Source organism: Poecilia latipinna, unplaced genomic scaffold (genome assembly GCF_001443285.1).
Source record: "Poecilia latipinna isolate Pla-1442-1.1 unplaced genomic scaffold, P_latipinna-1.0 Scaffold1631, whole genome shotgun sequence".
In the NCBI taxonomy this organism is placed as follows: domain Eukaryota; kingdom Metazoa; phylum Chordata; class Actinopteri; order Cyprinodontiformes; family Poeciliidae; genus Poecilia; species Poecilia latipinna.
In genome coordinates this window covers 224026-243804 of record NW_015114247.1, presented here as the reverse complement: position 1 = coordinate 243804, position 19779 = coordinate 224026, and the positions used below count along the sequence as shown (strand labels likewise).

The following is a 19779-nucleotide window of genomic DNA, read 5'->3' as shown; positions in this document are numbered from 1 at the left end:
TCTTCCCTCTTGGGCAAATTTTTTCAAAAGGGCCCCCATATTTTTTTTTTTAAAATTTTTTTTTTTTTTTTTTTTAGTATTTTAATTTTTTGGTCTGATTGTTTAAATGTTATTATGCGAATGAAACGAACAGCTGGCTTAAGCTCAAACTAGCAGGCCTCTTTTTTTCTCAGCAGCCAAAAAAAAAATAAAAAAAAAAAAATAAAAAAAAAAACCGCTCTGGGGAAGTCGTCAGTCTTTAGCCGAAACCGCAGGCGCGCGCCGGGCAGATCAATAATCCCCATCAAGCTTCACCACAAAGCCACTCAAACGTCTGAAGATGGAGGGTGGCGGAGGGGGTGGAGGACCTACCGAGAACCCGATACTCTCCGAGATGCTCTCTGTCTCACTGGAGGAGACGATGACGTGTCTTGTGCAGCCCGTGTCTTTCTTTTTAAACATCCTGCGTCCTGATTAGACTCTTCCTCCTCCCACGCGCAGGTTGAGGCTGATCCCAGGGAGCTGGTGGTGGCTGATGGGGGATGTCAGAGGACAGACTGTCTTACTAAAGGAGAACACAGAATAACAGGAGACCGGCCGGGGGAATGAATCCGGAAACTAGAGAAAGGAAAAACTGAGTTGACTCTGTGCTGTCTTTAATAGTCTCGTTGTGTACTTCTTTTTTCTTAACCTGGGGTTTTATTTCATAATTCTGAACTAATTATTATTATTATTATTATTATTATTATTATTATTATTATTATTATTATTATTATTATTATAAATTAACACATTTTTGAAATAAAAAAGTATATATTATTTTTAATCCTTCACCCCTCCAAAAAAGAAAATTATTTTTGTCAATGACATTCATATTAACTGACATAATAAAAAGTATCAATGAAAAGCATTCCTTTAAAAAAAAAGCTCAGTCATTTGAATAGAAGCAAACAGAACTGCATTGAATAGAGTGAAATAAATTCAGTTTAATGGACTGAACTGAATTGAAGCACACTAAAATTGAGTGAAATGAACTGATTTGAGCTGAACTGAATTTTGTTGAACTGAACTCAATTGACAGATGCATATGTGTTGCATTGTATAGTGCCTTGCAAAAGTATTCACACCTTCAGCTATTTTATTGTAGTTTTAATGAGAAAGTCAAAATCACAAAATCACAATAACAGTGCATAATTGTGAAGTGGAGCAAAAAAGAATAAATAGTTTTCAAAGGTTTTTACGGACAGAAATCTGGGAAGTGTGGTGTGCATTTTGCCACCCTTACAGCTGAAAACTTTTGTGGTGTATGACTACAAAAATTACAGAGTATCTCAACAGGAATTCTCAGTTAGATTAACTGTTAAGCTCAATATTATTGGTTTATTATACTTAAAGTTATTTTCATTCAACGCAGAAATTTTTCGCTAATGTGGCACATCGGCCACATTAACATAATACTTTATGTAAATTTATATTGTTTTGTGACTTATATGTTCTTTACTAACTGTGTTTTTTTGGATTTAGAGCACAAAGATTAGTTCATTTTGGTTATAAACCAGATTATGCCGTTATTCATCACCTGTCATTGTTTTGGCAACTATATCAGTAATTCGCCAGTAGGGGTCAGTGTCGCTTCATCAATGATGAAGAAGTCAAGGGCGAAACGGCGCTCTCAGGGAAATATCGCGTTATCAGACAGAAAGAGAAGACTGTTTCTAAGATGGCCGTGAGCCCTGTTTACCACACTAAACTACGCTATTTTGAGTTGCAGGTAAGCTGGTGATGTTAATGATGTTATATTGTTTTATATTATTGGGTTCTGTGAAGAATAGGGTACCGTATTGAGTTCTGTATGAGTTTCAGTTATCAGCTACTTTTACTTTGTGCACCGCTATCGGTGCACAAAGTAAACGTGGGGGAATGACAACAAAAGTGTGTATGTGGATGGAGAGACTCGCCTCCTGTCGGAATCGAAAGGTGGTTCCAAAAATGGAAGCCAAAATGATCTTAACGCTTCTTAATAATCAGTAATCAAAAAAAAATGTAATGGGATTTTATCAATGACACTCTTGTTTATGGTTACTGACCGACTATGTCATGTCTCCACTTGTATTTATGATGATTCAAATCTCTGGTGGGGTTTGAAAGTCTCCATACCATTACCCTAATCATTATCTCACTACAGATTATCTGTCAGATTGAGGTTGGTCCAAACCTGTAAAATTATGTCAGAAGAAACATATTGGCAAAATGAAAAGATTACCATAAACCTAAATCTGCCAGATTAATTAAAGGGTTAGTGCTTAGTGGTTGGTCTGGACTTTGACTGGGCAGTCGTAACATCTGCTTTGATTAAACCATTCTATTGGATTTCTGGTTATGTATTTAGGGTCTCTATCCTAGCGGAAGATGAACCTGGTCCAGACTCATGCCTTTTGTAGCTAGGAACATCAAATATTGGATCTCATATCATGTAATTTCCTTCAAAGAGTTGTTATAGATGCTGATGGCTATGGACAGGAAGAGTCTCCTGTAGCAGACTGTGTTACAGCCAAGCTGAAGAAGCCTCTGATTGAAGACACTATTGTTGTGTAACAGTCTCGTTAAGAGAATGTTGAACTACGGGTGGCCGTAGTTTACTAATTAAGTTATCTTGGAACCAGTTGGCTGAAATGAAACAAGCAGGAGTACAAATGTATGAAAAATGACGCACTACTTTCTGATGCCTCGATCACATCAACCTTCAGAGGAGGTATTGGTGGCAACTTTTAACCATAGTTATGCAAAACCAAAGTTGTAAGGCCTAGCTCTGCTTTATCACCTAAAATCCAACAGAAGTTTGTGGCTTATTTTTATTTGTTTAAGGCCGTACTGTACCTTCTTTCTTGGTATTTGTTGGCCTACATAAACAGAAAGTCCACCGGAGGATATTCTCCTCTTTGTGAGAACTTACTCCAACTTTCAGGTGCCTGAAGTCCGAACAGAACTTGGAAATAAATATTTTCAGTTTTCTGCTCCATCTTCTTGGAACCAGTTGTGGAAATGCATGAATCCAAAGTTGCTGTTTGTCACTAAATGTTTCTAAGGCTGTTCTTGCCCTATGTTTCAACCGAGGAGTCTTTTAACTAATTTATTTGTGCCGATGCTAGCTTGTACAGTTTTGCTTTAAATGCTCTGTAAACTTTGTGTGCTTGGAAAGTATTTTCTTGTAAAAGCGATTTTTAATGTCAATGGGATTTTCTTGGTGAAATAAAGGTTAATAATATTCATAATAATAAAGTGGTTGTAACAAGAGAAAATGTGAAACATTTCAAGGGGGTGTGAATACTTTTAGAAGGCAGTGTAGATAAGAGATCATTTCAATCAACTTTAAAAAGAAAAACAAATTTTCTGGATAGCATGACAATATTTTTAGTGCATGTAAACCCCATTCAAATGGGTGTAAGAAACATCTGCTCCAGGTGCAATAGCTGAAACAACCAGCTCTGAGATCCAACTTGCTCTTCTAGCGGGTTAAGCAGCTGTACTTCTGCAACTATAAGTCTGGCCTTTAATTGGATCACAGGGTTGTTTCTGGTGGGTCTTCAAATGTCAGGCACGCCAGTTTGTTTTAATCAGCAGAGGTCTCAAAGAGGGAGTCCGTTTACACAATTTATGCCCGAGTTGAAAAGGTTTACTAAATGTAGCCATAAAAGTGCAGTGTGTGACTCCCTGTCAGCCCATACGGTGGCCAAGCCAAGGCCAGCAACTGGTCGATCCACTTGGGAGTGTAATAACAGATTAATGTGGCTTGCCAGGCCCCAACGACCAGACGTGTTTGACGTTAATGCTCCACTGTATATTATCCAGCCTGGAGAAATGTTGAATGTGAGCGATGGGATCCAAGGACAGCGATGTTTAGGTACTAATTACCAAACAGCAAGGCACAAGTCTTGCTCCATATTTCCTTACCCCTGTGGAAACACTCGGCAGGCTCCATTTATTTTCTTTGACTGTTGTTTCTGGCACGCCGGCGTCTCGGTAAACACCGCTCGCCCACCATTGTAAATCCGACAGGCGCAGATCTTTCAAGTTTTAGACTCCTTTGAGGAAAAATGGAGACGGATCGGATGGCGGCGCTCGGCTTTTCCGTCTTAATGAGAGAGTGGAGAAGAAGGATGGCGTTTGATCCCTGGCATGGAAGCCTCTATTTAAGCCTGTCAGCGGTCATCACTCTCTCTCTGTTATGGATAGAGAAACAAACCTGCACCGCTGGATTTGATCAGCTCAGTCGGTCGGGCGCGCTTAACCCTTTGCAGCACGTTTGCAATCGCCCCAGGAGACCCTCTCGTCCTGGTGACAACCTCGCGATCGCCATGCAAGAAAGGAAAAGAAAAGAAAAGAAAAGGCAGAAGCAGATCTGTGAAAATATTGATTTATTTGCAGAGCTTCGCTGTGAGCAACTCTCTCAGTTATCAAGCTCCGGTTTCACATCATGTGTTTGTCCAAACCATACAAAAGCCTTATGGCTCTTCGAGGAAGTCTCGCTATAGTCACAAACGTTACAGCAAGCCAAAAACAGCAAGCCCCCAAGACAAGTTTCCTCTCTCCTCTATGTGGACACTGAGACTCCTAAACCTGAACTTTTTAAGCAGTGGATGTTGATGGACTCATCAGAGTATGGAGCTGCAGGGCAGGGCTGCTGACCAGTACGGAACTGGTCTGGAAGATGGTTTTCATCGCGCCACTAATGGCTCTACCTAATCAGACCTGATTGGGCCGCTGAATAAATAGTACCTCCATTTATAGTATCATGAGGTAACTCGAGACAAAATCAATACCTGAAGTGGATTTTTAACAAGTGGGGAGAAAAACTACAGGCTTTAACTCCTTGCTGCAATGCATTTAATCCCAATGAGTCCATCAATCACAATGGCTTGTGTTTCAGATTTTTTTCATTATTTTTTTTTTTATTCAACAAAAGGCATAAAATTTAAAATTTTATTCTCTAAAAGCCCTGATGTGGGCAAGTTTGTTCATTAAATGTCATTAAATCTTTCAAGAGTAGGATGGGAATCTCAAGACACTCATAAGCTAAAAATAAAAACAAACCCCAAGAATTAATGAAGCAACACTGAAGGGGGAAAAAAAAAAAAAAAGGAATGACGGACGATTGAAAACTGTGAATTGGAGCTGTTGCGTTCAGAAAGCTTTGGGCGTTAATCATCCATCACAGATGAAACAAGGTGTCTCTCCCCGGGAGCCGGAGCTCGATAATAAACACAGGAGTCAGGCTAGACTTCTGTGGGCTCGGGAATAAATAAAGCCAACAACTTTGACATCGGCAGCTAGTAAAATGTTTTGGCCGTGCTGTGGAGGACGTATGAAAGAGGGCTTTGTCTTACGAGGAACGTATAAGGACAGACACAATCACGTTTGAGTGAAAAGAGTTTTGTCAGAAGTTTCACAGCAGAGCCGACTAAAAGCTGGCTTTGGGTCAAGCTAAATAGGGTTCGATTTATCTTCTGCTCCGCTTCTGTTTTTCCATGTCTGCCGATGTGATTGAAATACCGTTTAAGTACAGGGAGCGCTGAATTATTGCAATCCATCACATCTGGAGTTGAAAAAGACAAAGATCTTATGTTTCTGCAGAGTGTCGCACGAAGAATATGCTGAGTACTGTAAATTTTGTTTTTCTCTTTGCTTATGGATGTTGTGTGTGTTGCTAGTTTATTGCGTTGGTGCTCAGGATGGGGGTTGGTGAGCTATTTGGCCAGTCTCCTCGCCACGTCCCTGTAGGCGTTCTCGATCTCGGCGTCTGCAGCGCAGGTGTTGGTGAACTCTTCGCGCGAGTCGGCGTTTTCCAGATACCGCCACACGCCTGTCATTTCTGACGGGATCTCGTAGTTGCGGTACTTCTTCGCGACGATCTAGGACAAAAGCAAAGCGTTGTTAGTAGCTAGCCATTTCTTTAGTCCCTAACCTTAAGGTTATATTAAGAAATCACATCTTAATTTAGTATGTTCAGTTGACACCAAATATTCACATAAACAACATAAAAAGACATTATTTAAACAGTGCTTTAAATTGACTTGATCAAACATTTTCAGTCAAGATCAGTTGCTGACATTTTGGCCCAGGTTTGCAGATTTGTTGCTTACACACACCTTTTTATCTCTACCTCTAAATTGCCTTTGCGACTAACATCAAGGCCGTAATGTGTGCAAGCCTTGGTATGAGATGCGAGCCTAATTTTTTTTTTTCTTTTTGGAATAATGTTCTCTTCTCATAATGCCTTCTGTTTAGTTTCCCTCTTATTCTTCAAGTGTAACAACAGTCAACTTCAATTTTAGTTTCATTAGGCCACAGGAGACATCTTTTTAAGGTTTTTGTCCTCAAGTGATATGCAAACTGTTATTTTATGCTACTTATGGAACAATGGCTTCTTCCTCACTGAGTGGGCTTACAGCGCGTGTTGATACAGGACTCATTTCACTATGACAAACTTCAGTTAGCATTTTTTTGTCAGTCCATTGCTTTTGTCTTACAGTTCATTTGCACATTTCACACTAAAACACACTCATGTCTGTGAACCCATCTCCTTCCCAAACAGTATGGTGGCTAAACATTCTTCTAGTGATGATATTTGTATTTAATTGTTCAAACAGATGAGGGTGATGTATTCAGACATTTGTTAAATTTATCCAAGGATGAACCTGACTTGTTGAGGTACAAAATTAACATGGCTATAACATAAAAAAATCAACTTATAATACATTCTTAGTGTTATCTGGTGTTTTTTTTTTTTCCTGTTTAAACTTTGCTTTTGGCAAAGTAAGCTCTTCAACCTATAACGACAGAATGGCAGAAATACAAAAAGCATGTTTTGTACTTTTTTTAACACTGAAAAAGTTATAATTTTTATATTATATTTTTGTATTATAAGTTATGACTTGGCCGTGCAACAGGCAATACAACTAAACCCTTCTTTTCTTCTGTAAGCATTTTTGCACCGGTTTTCTAGTAACATAGAGGTATATCGAAAGGCAACTTTTAAAGACATGCCGAAATCTGTGGAACTTACTTGACTTCCACAATTTTATCCTGTAGTGTACTTGTCTCTAATAAAGTGGCCAGTATTCCAAAGAGATTATTTGCCATAAATAAACCTTCACACTCTAAACTGAAGAATACAATTGCAATTTTTTTTACATCGTTAATGTGAGATCACACTACTCCAATTAAAGATTTATTTGTTAAGTGTGAAGTGTGTTTATATATGTTCAAATTTAAATTCATAACAAGAATAGTGGCTTAAAAATTTACACACTACTGTACTGAAAACTAGCTGTACACGCAGCTTCTGTTCCCATTATCTGCCTCAGTTCCAGGTCATTTAGAAACCTTAACCTACCTTCACTATATGCAGCTTGGGCAGCAGGTTGCAGTCTGCCAGGGTGAGTTCATTCCCATCCAGGAACAGCCGTTTGGAGGCCTTTTCTTCCTCCATGCTGTTTGCGTCAATCTCTTCAGGCAGGGGGCTCGTGAGGTAATCATCAAGCTTCTTCAGGGCTTTGGTTAGACCTTTCTCTAGAGCTGAAATGCACAAATCAAAAACACTCATCGTCACTAGATGGCAGCAAAGTAAATGAGAGGATCTAAGTTAAAGCCTGAAAAGTTGAGCTTTGCTGCGCTCTAGTGGCGAAACATAATAAAAACTGCTGTTTTAACTGTGTAAAGCTGCAGATGTAAAAGCATATGTACAGGTATATGGCAGAGAATGATCTCCCTACCGGCATTGGCCTCGGCTTTGGTGTTCTTGATGAAGGCTGAGAACTTGGCGAAGATGTCGTTTCCAGCTGTATTAGACTCTCTGTGCCTGGCAGCCAGTTTGGGATACCTGAGCGGGCATGGGGAGTGGGCCGGAAGGTACAGTCAGACCAAAGCATCTGGATGGAATTAACACCTGGACTGGAGCTTAGCACCGAATTTAAAACACGTTACAGAACCGCACTGAACTGGCATCCCACCTCGTTTGGCGTTTGCACACTAGGGTCCATTTAAAACATAAAAAAAAAACTTTACAGGCAATAAAAGAAGAATTAGGTAATCTGGCGTTCTCAGTCTGACTTTGAAGACATTTTAAGAGACATTAATAGAACCCAATAAACCCATCTTAGCTTTTGGTTAAATATCATTAAACATGTGGGATAGAGCTTTGAATATGGATAGTTGAGATTTCTAGTCACTGGATTTAATGGTATCTATGGCATATAAACATCAACAGAACCCCCGAAATAACAGTTTTATCAGAAAATGTCAGCTTTCATCAAAGCTAGCCATCCCTTACTCGACTAAACGGCTTCCTGCTCCTTCAAAAACAACACGAAGTTGTCATAAATCTAACCAAAAGCAGGCGGTGTGCAGTCTGATAAAACACACATGGTGTTGTAAAGCTTTCCATGTGAATTACTTTGGAGGGCAGAGAACTTCCTCAAGAAACTCCTCGATCTTGTTGATGTCGGTCCTGACTTCACCGTCGAAGGTTAGGAAAGGGGGGTGCGTCCCCGGAGCCAGCTTCTGCAGATCTTCTGGCTTTCTGCAGAGGACATAGGGACAACAAGCCGTCGCATAAAAACCGATAGTAGCACAAAGTGCGAAGCGAGCAGCTCTTTCTTCACCTCTTGAGGTCAACAGTTGTGACATTGAAGACCACTCCTTTGAGCCAGAGGATCATGAAGAGACGCTGGGAAAAAGGACAGTTGCCGATGCTTTCTCCATCACTTCCTGCCTGCACACAGACACAATGGTCAGTCAGGCTGGTGGATTACATTTGAAGTTTCTATGTTATTAGCTAATTACAATGGCTTCAACACGTTGTGACTTGGGTCAAACATTTTTTATTCTGACCCACAAGCCTCTCACAATAGTCTGCTGGAATATGTACGTACCAACATGAACTACATACAGCTTCTACTCTAGAACTTAAGTAGAATACCTTGTGAAGATGTAAGTTGGTAAAAGTGTCATTATCTAACGTGAAACAAGTTCTGTACTGTCTTGGGTCCAAAGGCCAGTCAGTCAGAAAGAAGAACACAAACAGAAACATGGAAAAAAATATTAAAGATTGCAAATGGACACAGGGAAATGGACTTGATTCTTGGAGACCTCTTTTTTGTGGTCTTGATGATTATGAATAGATTTGAAGCAAAAAGGGAGAAACTTGCAAAACCAAGAACACCATCCCAACTGTGAAGCACAGGGGTGGCAGCATCGTGTTGGTGCACTACACAAAAAAGATGTTAGGGGAAGAACATTGTGTGTAAATATTAAAATATCATCTCAAGGCATCAGCCAGGTGGTTAAAACTTGGGTACAAGGAGGTGGCAGAATTTAAACTCAATGGATTTAAACTCAATTCTTTAAAATACTGTTTAAAGAATTTAAACTCAATGGATTTAAACTCAATTCTTTAAAATACTGTTTAAAGAATTTAAACTCAATGTTTTGGAGGGACCATCACAAAGTTCTGATCTCAATCCCATAGAAAATTTGAGGGTAGAAAAGGTTGTGTGAGCTTCATGCAGAAGATTAATGAAATAGAATGACCCGGATTGGCAGCATTTCCATGAGGGGAATAGTACTATGACAAGCTATCTACATTTATACTGCTCATATAGAATTAATCATATTGTAAACGTATGTCGGTTAATATGAGGTCTTTTCATTGTAATGTTCTAGAGATTAGACGTAAAATGCATAAAAACCTGCAAAACATCACGACGTACTCCAGCTATCAGACAAAACCATGACAAACTTTTCGTAGATGTTTATCTTATATTTCTTAATCAGTCAAATGAGGACAGAGGCTGTCGTGTGTTGTCTTTTTGAGAGCAACATGGAAGCATTTCCTCTTCATTTTCCATGTGTGTACATGCTGAGATATCCTGTGTCGGCATGCAGAGCACCATCACTGACACCTGATCCAGTGGATCGGTTGAATTGAACATATCGATTGCATCTCCAGGTTCACCGGCCGCTGGGGCGCGTGGAGCAGGATCTGAGCCGCCACCACCCAGAGAATAGGAGCAATGACCCTTGGGTTAGTGTTTGAAGCCAGTCTCCATCATTCAGCGCATTAATGATCTGGTAATTAAAGTTCCTTGAACCTTTGTTTTTAACCGAAAAGAGCATGATGTGTTACAGCACCTTGGAAAATGAATCCTGCAGTTTATTTTTCTACTTTTCCACACACAAGTCAAATAAGGAAAATACTGTAAGAAACGCAAGACAAAACTAGATAATATTTAATTTCCTGTCAATGGCAAGAACACAATAACCTTAACCTACCGAAAAAAGTGTAGGTTAAGATTATTATACCTTCACATTGTTAAACAAGACATCAAAATCAAAACAGCAGAATATTTCCTGTATATTTTTTGAAAACGTATCTCCAGCTATGACAAACTCATAAAGGAAAGAATAATCAAACCTTATTGTACTGGTTTGTATGACTTTTATACAATTTTTTTAATTTAAGAGTGAAAATCACACCTCACAATTATTCTACACCTGAATCCATCTAACTGAACTATAAATGTTTTTGATATTTGTCCTGACCTGACCTTTCTGTTTTGCAACGAGTCACAATGTGCTCCATTGTGTTTGTTTATTGGATAAGATCTCCATAAAATACAAGTTTGCGGAAAGAAAATGAAGGAAAACTTCAGCAAGCCACTGTGCATCAGAAGAATGAGGCGTGTGCAGTGTTTACATACCTACATGTGCTTATGTCTACACAGCACTGAGACCAGAAAACTGAAGCCCCAGGCTAAAAGCAGCTGAGTCAACTGGATGTTCAACAATCCATTGATGCTCTCAGGGCTGCCTGTGTGTATTGTTACGGCTGGGCTCGCTTGCATGGAGGTAACACAATACACATACAGCAGATAATAGTCAATCAACATCTAGAAAGTGGCGGAAAATAACCGCCATGTGGGAAGACCTGGTAGTCCGAGGAACGCGTGAAGCCAGTGAGTTGTCAGCTCATTTGAAGCTAATAAATGCAGCAGCTTTTTTGAAAACAGAACTTCAGTGAAGGTTTTATGAATTTAGCACAGTAGACCCTAATTCCTCCAAATGTTTCCAACATGACAATCATGAATTCCTGCACTTTATTTAGTCATTGCATGCAAAACAACTGCTGAGTGATGGATTTAACCCAGATGCTAGTTTTAATCCAACATTGAGTCATGACCCAGTTTGGTTGGTTGTAGAAAAAGAGTCTTATCGTTTTACAACCGTGCAACACTCTGACTTTACAGAGACTCTTCCACATGAATAAAAATAAAATGGTAAAATGTTTCTGTTTAATAATGCAAATATAAGTTTGTCCCGTTGAGTTGCATTTACACTAAAAAAGGGGATTCTATGCTAACAATATTATTAGCATTTTACCTGTTGAGTATTTAGCATGCTAATGCTAGCTATGTTATGTTGACCAAAGAATTGGTCATAAATTCAACATCGACAGGCCTGCATACAATTTTATACAGCCAATAAAATATTATTTGACTTTTATCCAATATTTTCAAATAATCAAAAAATAAAATATACTAATGTTATTAAAAAGGGTTTATGGGTTTCTCTTTCTGTCCTGTTCATGGAAGACTTAATGTGAATGTAGCACACTTCAACAAGTCTGTTTTCTGCTTATTATCTATGATTGTTCTAAATAAATCCTAATTATGATAATGATATATCCATTGCCTTTGTCATAATTATCATAAAAGTTAAACGATGCTTCTTTTAAACAGTTTTTGAGAATATGTGATCATTAAACTTGGTTTAATATTTTTTGACCTTATGCCTGAATTGAATTGCAATTACATAAAAATAGATCATTTTGTGTTTTTCCTGTTAAACAGATTATAAATTCAGTAGAACCTGTTAAAAATAACATAGAACAGAAAATTCATTAAATTAGACCTAAACCTGACCACTAGGTGGCAGCAAAGTGCTCCTCATTCATTCACTGGTACGTTTACTGTCCATCAATGGGCATTAGTGCAATACATACTATGTTCTATTGATAATAGTCTACAAATGCTCCCTTGGTGTTCTTTAAACACTACTAACATTCTTCTTCTTTTGGTTAGAAACACAACCTAACCTTTTTTCGTTAAATCAACATAACGAATAAGGGCTTTGACTGTGATTGAATTTTCACAGTCCATTTTTTCCAGGTCCCTCTCTAGTTATCAAAAAATACAGAACCTGCGACTCCAGGGGTGCTTGTGTTTCAGTTTTCAGATTTATAACCAGGACATCCCAGGACAGCCCCCTGTCCATCTGGGTCACCTCTCAGAGGGCACATGATGAACCGACTAATATTAGAATGACAGCTGCTTTGGAAACTCTTTTCTCTAAACAGATTTATATGTAAGATTTTCCATTATCCTCTAGCAGATCAGAAATTATGGACCGTAGTTGTTTAAGGTAAGCTAGTGCAGGACAAAAATTACACAAGTTGCGAAGTTTGGATTTCTATAAACATATTTAGTTTACAGAAACAAATCAATGATATAATTGGTGAAATATTTTCTCCATTTTCAGGCGATTATTGTCTAAAAAGACGAAGAGCCGAATGATAAACTGACTTTTTCCATTTCCAATACCACTACATACAACATTAACATTTTGTAATGCTTTAGAGAAGCTACTTATATAACACATTTCCCCCTGAAGCCAAAGTTCTCCTTCGGTATTGGGAACCAGTGCAGAGGCCAGCACGAGCCTCCCAGCATCAGCAGCTTCAGAAACGCTGTCACGGTAATCCTGCTGCTGCTGAAACTCTACCTCCACTATTGGGTTACCTCAGCTTTCCGTATCACACCGGGGTCGCGGCGTTAACGGCTGAAACTCTGCTGCTGCGCTCACCCAAACTTCATCAAAACGTCAGAAAATCCCCGACCCCGTTTCTCTGTCTTACCTTCACAAAAAGTTCTATGTCAGGTTCTCTGTCTTGGCTGTTTGTGGACATGCTGTCTTGCTCTTCGTTTTGTTTTTCCGTCCTTTTAAGTTTGTCTCGTCATTTGAGGTTTACATCCTCCATAGAAGACATCCTCTCTGGAAGGATTCCTTTACTCCAGCCGTGATCTCACTCTCTCTTCTTCTATTTTTCTTTTTCTTCTCTCAACCTGAGCAGCTCTTTAATCCGAGGCCCTCCACCTCAGTTTGGTCCCTCTGAAAGTAAATTTCCCTAATCGTCGTGACAGTCCAGGTGCTGGGTGTAAAGCCCCGCGCCCTGATTTAGATTCAGATGAAGAGCAGAGGCACGGCTCATCGACACAGAGTGCTGAACAGGTGTCAGGCCTTATCATACCAGGGGGTGGAGCCCCATCTCTCTCTTCCATCCTCACCGGCAAAACCCTCACAAATAAAGCACATCTTATCTCCTATTTTCAGAATCCATCTGTTTAAAAACCTCATATTTTTTTCTATTTCCACAGGGTTATTTAGTCTCATGGCTTTCATTTGTCAAAAAAAAAAAAAAATAACAAGATGGAAAAAAAAGCCTGTGTTGATTTCTACATATTCAGGCAAAATGATTCCCCCCCCCCAAAAAAAAATACAGTCATACTTATGCCACTTTGAATTTTCATGCCTGTCACTGTGTTGGTTATTTTTATTTTATTTTATTTTTTATTCCTCGAGCACAGGAGTGGCAGCATTCATATTTAATTCATGGTCCACATGCGTCTGCTCCGGCAGGTTTTATGTGATCACCAGCAGCAGCGGAGACAACTCCTCAGTGGCTCACTGATGTCTGATTTGGTCTCTGAAGGCGGGAAGTAGGAATAATTTGCATACAAACCGTATGGCGCTGCAAAAGGAACTGGGCTGCAACGTGTCTGGCTTACAAGGTTCTGACAGATCTATTCGAGCTGGAAGAAAACATTCCCGTCACCTTGGAAAGCATAAAACGAAAGACAGATGTGAAGGAAGTAGAATCTGAACCCTCTATTTATAGCACAGCTCCCTCTCCTGGCTGACACAAATGCACGCAGTACCACCCAGTTTATAGGAAGAGGAAGGTCTGAGACTCTGAAAATGACTCATTTCAGAAGGGAAATATTAAAAGGTCCCCAAATGAAAACTTATATATGGTGAACATGATCCAAAATTATTGGAAAAGGTTTTTCTATTATCCAAATTAAGCCTTAGTTGATAGCAGCATTTAGGTAGATGTTCTTTTCAGCAGATCTAATGGGATTTTAAGGTCACTGCATGCAAACTGACAACTACCAAACAATGTTTGCTGAACATAGATTTACAGTTCTGGTAAAAAAAAAATAATAATAATAATAATCGTCCTTCCAAGAATTGACTAGTGACCTAGATGTTGGTATATAATAAAACCTATTGTGACTTTTCAGAGTTGTAAAATTATGTCTCTGAAAGCATCAATATTTCAGTATGCTGGAGAATAAGAGCAGTAGCCAGAAACTGTTGTATTCTTTAACCCTTCATCATAGTCTCACGTCTTTACTTTCAGGGATTCATCCGAGGACAGCATTTTAATCAGGGTGAGGTCTGGACTTTGACTGGGACTTTGCAAAACCTTGGTTCTGTTTTTCAGCGACTCTGCAGTAGATCTGTTTATGGGTTTGGGATCATTGTCCTGTTCTACGATCCTAATTTGTCAAAGTTTTGACTGTTGGACTGAATATTTGACTGAAGAACAGTTTAAAAAAAGCTCAGTGACTAAAACATCATTTGGCTGAAAAATAAGCCAGAATGTTCAACCCTCCACCATGCTTGTTTGGCATCTCTACTTTGGTCTCATATTTTTAAAGGCAATTGTTCCAAACATTTGTTAAAATTTTGGAATTTAAGTTATGCTGGATCTTCTTGGAAAAAAAATAAAAAATAATAAAAAAAAGACTGTCTTCCAGAAAGTTTTCCATAGCACCATATCTCTGTCTTTTTCTGAACTGTGGCTGAAGAGTGGCAACTCCATTAAATAGTTTATTGGAAATTACCATCTTTCTCAGACTGACTGCAGACATTTTTGCTTCTCTAAGCAAAAATGTCCATTTTGGTATTACTATTATCTATGTCTAATATTAAAATTAGTTGGATGGTCTGGAAAAAATAAGCTTGACTTAAAAAAAACAGCAAAAGGGAATATACATGTAGGGAAGAAAATACTTTTCACTAAGCTAACACTTGAATCTAAAGTGATGAGTTTATACTGAAATCTTTTCTTAGACTCTGTGTCGTTATGCATGTTCTTAGACAAAGGGAAGCTCAAAGCCTCACTTGTTGGGCTAATCATTCACCAGCAGAATCAAACAGTAACAGGTGTTTGTGTCTTTCCGGAGCCAAGGTGAAGGAGGCTGTTTAATGTTCTCTCTTGATTTAACCCCTCCACGTCTAGTAGCATTGTTCTTTTAAGTTTACAGAAACCTCGTAAAACGACACACCATGAATGCGTCAAAGCCCGGATGTGTCCGCTGGAGAATCGTCTTCTCATTATTACCAAGAGAAATTACTGCGTTTAAAAACACAACGGCTGCTGCGGAAATGTCTCTCAGATAACTCTTATAAGCTCCCTTGAAGGGGATGAGTCACGCAACGTTGTCAGCAAAAAAAAAAAAAAAACAGGCGATGTCCTAACTATCCTCCCTAGTTTTATAGCGGAGCTGGGGTTAATTTATAGCAGCCGTTGATGATTAAACCGCTGGAAAATCCACACACCCATCTTGGAGTTTCTCAGACGGGAGGGCAACGGACAGTGGACCTCGTCAGTCTCCATGACGATTTATTGGTCGGTGATTATTATAATTGTGATATAACAACACCAACATATAACATTTACTAGCCAAAACTTGGCGCTTTTATCGAGCTCGTATTCTAAACGTTCGGTGTTGATAAACTCGGATAGGTGGGTCGTTACCACGGTGAACTATGGTCACCGTTTATCATGATTCTGAGATAACTTGTAGTTCTGACCTAATGTCAGTTTGTGCCTTTATCAGCTGTCACTGTAAATGTGCTCGACAGCGCTGTGTATGAGCTAAAGGTATATCCATCTCGACTTGCTTTTAACTCGGCTTATCAAAGTGAACTTTCAGCATGCTTTTTGGGGTGTTTTAAAATTTTATCTGAAACAGTTTACATTTTTATGAGGTGTTTTTCTTTTTATAGGCAGTGAATAGCAAACAGACTATAAACCAAGATTAGAGTCAATTTTACACAACGTTCCACCAGGTGGATTAAAACTGTGAAAGACTTGGTTTAGGGATGCATGTTCGCCTTCTGTCGGTGTTCACACCGGAAGTTAGACCTTCCCCAATGAAACGAAGGGTACGTCAGTATGAAGCTGAACCCTGCACACCTCTAGGTCAGTGCGTGTCCCGTTGTGTTTGTGCATATGAATGGGAATCTTATCAAGAAAAGGTTTGTAGACCAGCCAAGGTCAGATAGTCCTTTTAAAGTATTGGCGATATATCTGGTATGCACACAAAAACACAACCCGAAATATTTGCTAAATTGATAGAAAAGTGTTTACCCTTTAAGTTTTTCACATTTATCCAGGTTGCAACTACAAACTTCAATTTTATTGCAACTTTATGTGATTTCCACAGTGAAACATAGAGGTATTCAGCATGACCCTGTGGGGATGCGCTTCTTCAGCAGAGAAGTTGCTTGAAGTCAGTCATGACCCAGTAAAAGTCCAGAGTTAAGTCCAGCTGAGAATCTGTACCAAGACTTGAACACTCATGGTCACAGATGCTCTCCATTCAATCTGAATGAGACTGAGTTGTTTTGGAAGGAACAATGGGCAAAGATTTCTGTATTTACATGTGCAAAGGACTTGATTCAAGGGGGCCGAATCCCCATTTACGTGACATTCTTCCAACATTTATTTTATTTCAGACACTTTGAAAACAATCATTTTCATTCAGCATTCGACCATCTGCAATCCCAACAAAATACATCAAAGCTTGAGGTGGAAGCCCATAATAAATACGTTCAAGACGTGCGAATACTTTTGCTTACTGTTGCCAAAACCCATTCTAGCATAAAGAGTGACTTTAATATTTCCTACTGATGGGAAGTTTTCAGTCCTGCAGTAGCTGATGGCTCCGCTCCACAGCTATCAGTAAATCAACGAAGACACAGGAGGATCTGAGCTGGCCTAGAGTTCACCTTTGGTTACTGTGGTCTTTTACTGTGAATGAGTTAAGTATTACACGACTTAAAAGGTTCTGCCTCAGAAAAGCCACAGCTTACATAACATGTTCTATAAGTATCCCTGCACGTTCAATCTGATAAATAGTTTTAATTATATTATGTTTTACAGTAAGCTTTTATTAGTCAGGGTCTCACACTAAAACCGTGTATAAAAGTGTAGCTAAAAATAAGCTTCCTACTACTTTGTAGGCATTCACTGCTAGCAATGCATTTCATTACTTTATGCAATGTCAAGCTTGTGATGATTTAGAGAAATATGCAATACATGCCTTTATTGAAAGACCTTTGGCCATGTTAATGTCAACATCATCAATGAAAACTTGTAACTTTAGGGCTATATAGTCATCGAATTGTAAAATGTATATTATGAAGTTAAACTTTGGCTGTTTAAAAAATTTAATACCCATATCAGGAGCATTTACTTTTATGGAAGGTGCAGTTCTTGTTACAATTAATTTAAAACCTGTTTATATTCTATTGAACATAAGTGTAAGCAGAATATGAGGCTGCATGGGCTGACATATCTGATCATTTTAAAAACGCCATTCAAAATGTTTACAGTAAATCAGTGCATAAATAAAATAATGTTATGGTGAATACTAACTGCCCAATTTTTACACTGCCTCATTTTTCCATGCTTTCAATCTATGGTACCTTTCAAATTGACGGCCACAAGTAACAGATAACCTCCATTAGTTTCTGCTGTATGTCAGTAAATATCAGAACAATTTTACAGTATCTTGCTTAAAGAAAATTATTTCAAGACTTAGAAAACTGTTCCTGAAATTTTATAACTGAAATTACAGAGTACCTCAAAGCTAAATGCTAAAGTTCCTCGGCCAAAAACAAGGCATCAGCTTATGCTGATGACACAAAGCCAACAAACAAAGCTTTATATTACCATGTCTCACAAAGTCCCAAGACTGAGTGATGCCTTTGTTAATTGTATTTTAGGTAAGTCACAGATGACAATGTTTTTCTGAAGTTCAGTGTAGACAAAGCTTAAGTTTTAGGTATTGAAACAGACCCACAGAGAATAAAACTAATAAAAAACAGGTTTTAATACATGCAAAGCCGTTTATGTCATTTGTAAAATAACTTTACAAATGAACTTTGACTGTGTGGCTCATATAAAGGAGACGTCAGTCTTCCTCTGGTGGCTGTTAGACAATGAGCTTAACCAGAAGCGGGTCCCCAATCAGATTTTTGCCCAGGGCCTCACACAACTTAGGGTCGCCTCTGGCAAGAGTTACTTAAAGTAAAAGAATGCACTTCACGCCCTCCTTCGACATAGCTTGGAGTTAGTGACCTGACTCAACCTTGTTTTTAAAGTTTATAAAATCAAATTCTTACCTTGACGAAGAGGGAGACCTTGGGCTCATTGGGGTCAGCCGAGGCCGCACTGCTGCCATCCAGACTGACATTCTCCAGAGTTTTAAGGCTGTAGTCCACAGACTCCTTCGTCTCTGGGATGGTGTTGGGATGGGTGTAAGACATCAGCAACCCGTCCAGGGCATTATCCTCATCCTGAATGTTGCTGTCGATTGGAGGGTCATCGCAGGGGTCCCCGTGGTGGGAGGAGGACAAGGAGGAGGATGAGGAAGAGGAGGCGTGAGAGGAGGTTGATGAGCGCCGGGAGCTGTCATGCTCCTCTCCATTCACCCGTTCCACTTCTGGCTCGGGCGGCAGGTCCATCGTCGCCACAACATGTTGCTCATCCGTCAGGTCTCCCCCGTCTTCCTCGTCGTCGCTCGAGGAAGAGGACGAGGAGGAGGACGACGACGACGAGTTGCTGCGTTTATCACCGTCCTTGATCTCCATGTATTCCGGGGAGCTGCGCTCGCCCCCCTCCGGGGCGTGGACCTGCACCTCGCTGTACAGATGGTTCATTCCCTCACCTAGGTTCTCATACCTGGGTTGTTGGTCGGGGCTGTCGGCTCCGCCACGGTGCTCAACTTGATCGTAGACGTGATCGTAGACGTGATCCATGACGCTTGGATTTTGGTGTTTAGGCGTGGAGGGAAAGTTGTGCAGTGTTCGCAGTCCGCCTGCCTCTCACTGACTGGTGTCTGGGCAAACTCCAGCTACTAAGCCATAAAGGACCTTTGATCCGGCGAGTGAATAATGCAATCACTGGGGGCTGTGCCCTCAAGGACATTCAGGTGCAGCAAGTATTTCTGCATAACTGTTACAAAATATATCTGTACTATGTCGGGCCATTGTTGATAAAAAGAATTTAAGACTACATTTCCACCAAAGCACTCAGAAATCTTTTGATCAATCAATTTCTAGAAAATGTCTGTACTACGACAGAAATTTTGTAGTACAGAAATTTTTAGATTAATCGCAATCTTTTTTTAGAACATACATTAAAATGTCTGAGTTTAAAAAGTTTAAAACGTTCAACTTTTGAAACTTGGAAAATTTCCAAGTCAAAAATTTTGACTTTTCAAACACAGAAATGTTCATGTTTATATATATATATATATATATATATATATATATATATATTATTTTTTTTTTAATCAAAAAGTTCTAGATTATTCTCTAAATTTCCAG

General features: G+C 39.3%; 2 protein-coding genes across 5 annotated transcripts in view; one reads left to right on the top strand and one right to left on the bottom strand.

Annotated features, from left to right (window-relative positions):
• Positions 1-4377: 4377 nt before the first annotated feature.
• LOC106964163 (chloride intracellular channel protein 5-like) lies at positions 4378-19282 on the bottom strand. 2 transcript variants are annotated; one of them, XM_015059489.1, is made up of 6 exons: positions 18574-19282; positions 8640-8749; positions 8432-8557; positions 7752-7858; positions 7373-7554; positions 4378-5888 (listed from the first exon to the last, which is right to left on the bottom strand). In XM_015059489.1, exons 1-6 carry the CDS (start codon positions 19207-19209, stop codon positions 5724-5726), a joined length of 1326 nt encoding a protein of 441 aa, XP_014914975.1. In that variant the 5' UTR covers positions 19210-19282; the 3' UTR covers positions 4378-5723. The 2 variants fall into 2 exon arrangements, with proteins under 2 accessions (XP_014914975.1, XP_014914976.1); XM_015059490.1 differs by lacking the exon at positions 18574-19282 and adding an exon at positions 12950-13317.
• The window catches only part of hmgn3 (high mobility group nucleosomal binding domain 3), a 42196-nt gene continuing 33177 nt past the window's right edge, over positions 10761-19779 (top strand). Inside the window, exon 1 of one of the 3 annotated variants that reach the window (XM_015059492.1) lies at positions 10761-10884. In XM_015059492.1, the coding sequence (XP_014914978.1) occupies positions 10813-10884 (72 nt within the window). In that variant the 5' untranslated portion in view covers positions 10761-10812. The remainder of the gene's footprint in view (positions 10885-19779) is intronic. The other 2 variants (XM_015059491.1, XM_015059494.1) reach the window with 2 other exon arrangements.

Bases quoted from the DNA above. Each gene is read 5' to 3' on its own strand.
- LOC106964163 (XM_015059489.1), bottom strand. From the start codon at position 19,209: ATGGATCACGTCTACGATCACGTCTACGATCAAGTTGAGCACCGTGGC. The intron at 8,750-18,573 runs GTAAGAATTTGA...GTCTGTGTGCAG, and splicing joins AGGTCTCCCTCTTCGTCAAG to GCAGGAAGTGATGGAGAAAG. The intron at 7,555-7,751 runs GTAGGGAGATCA...TGTGCATTTCAG, and splicing joins CAAAGCCGAGGCCAATGCCG to CTCTAGAGAAAGGTCTAACC.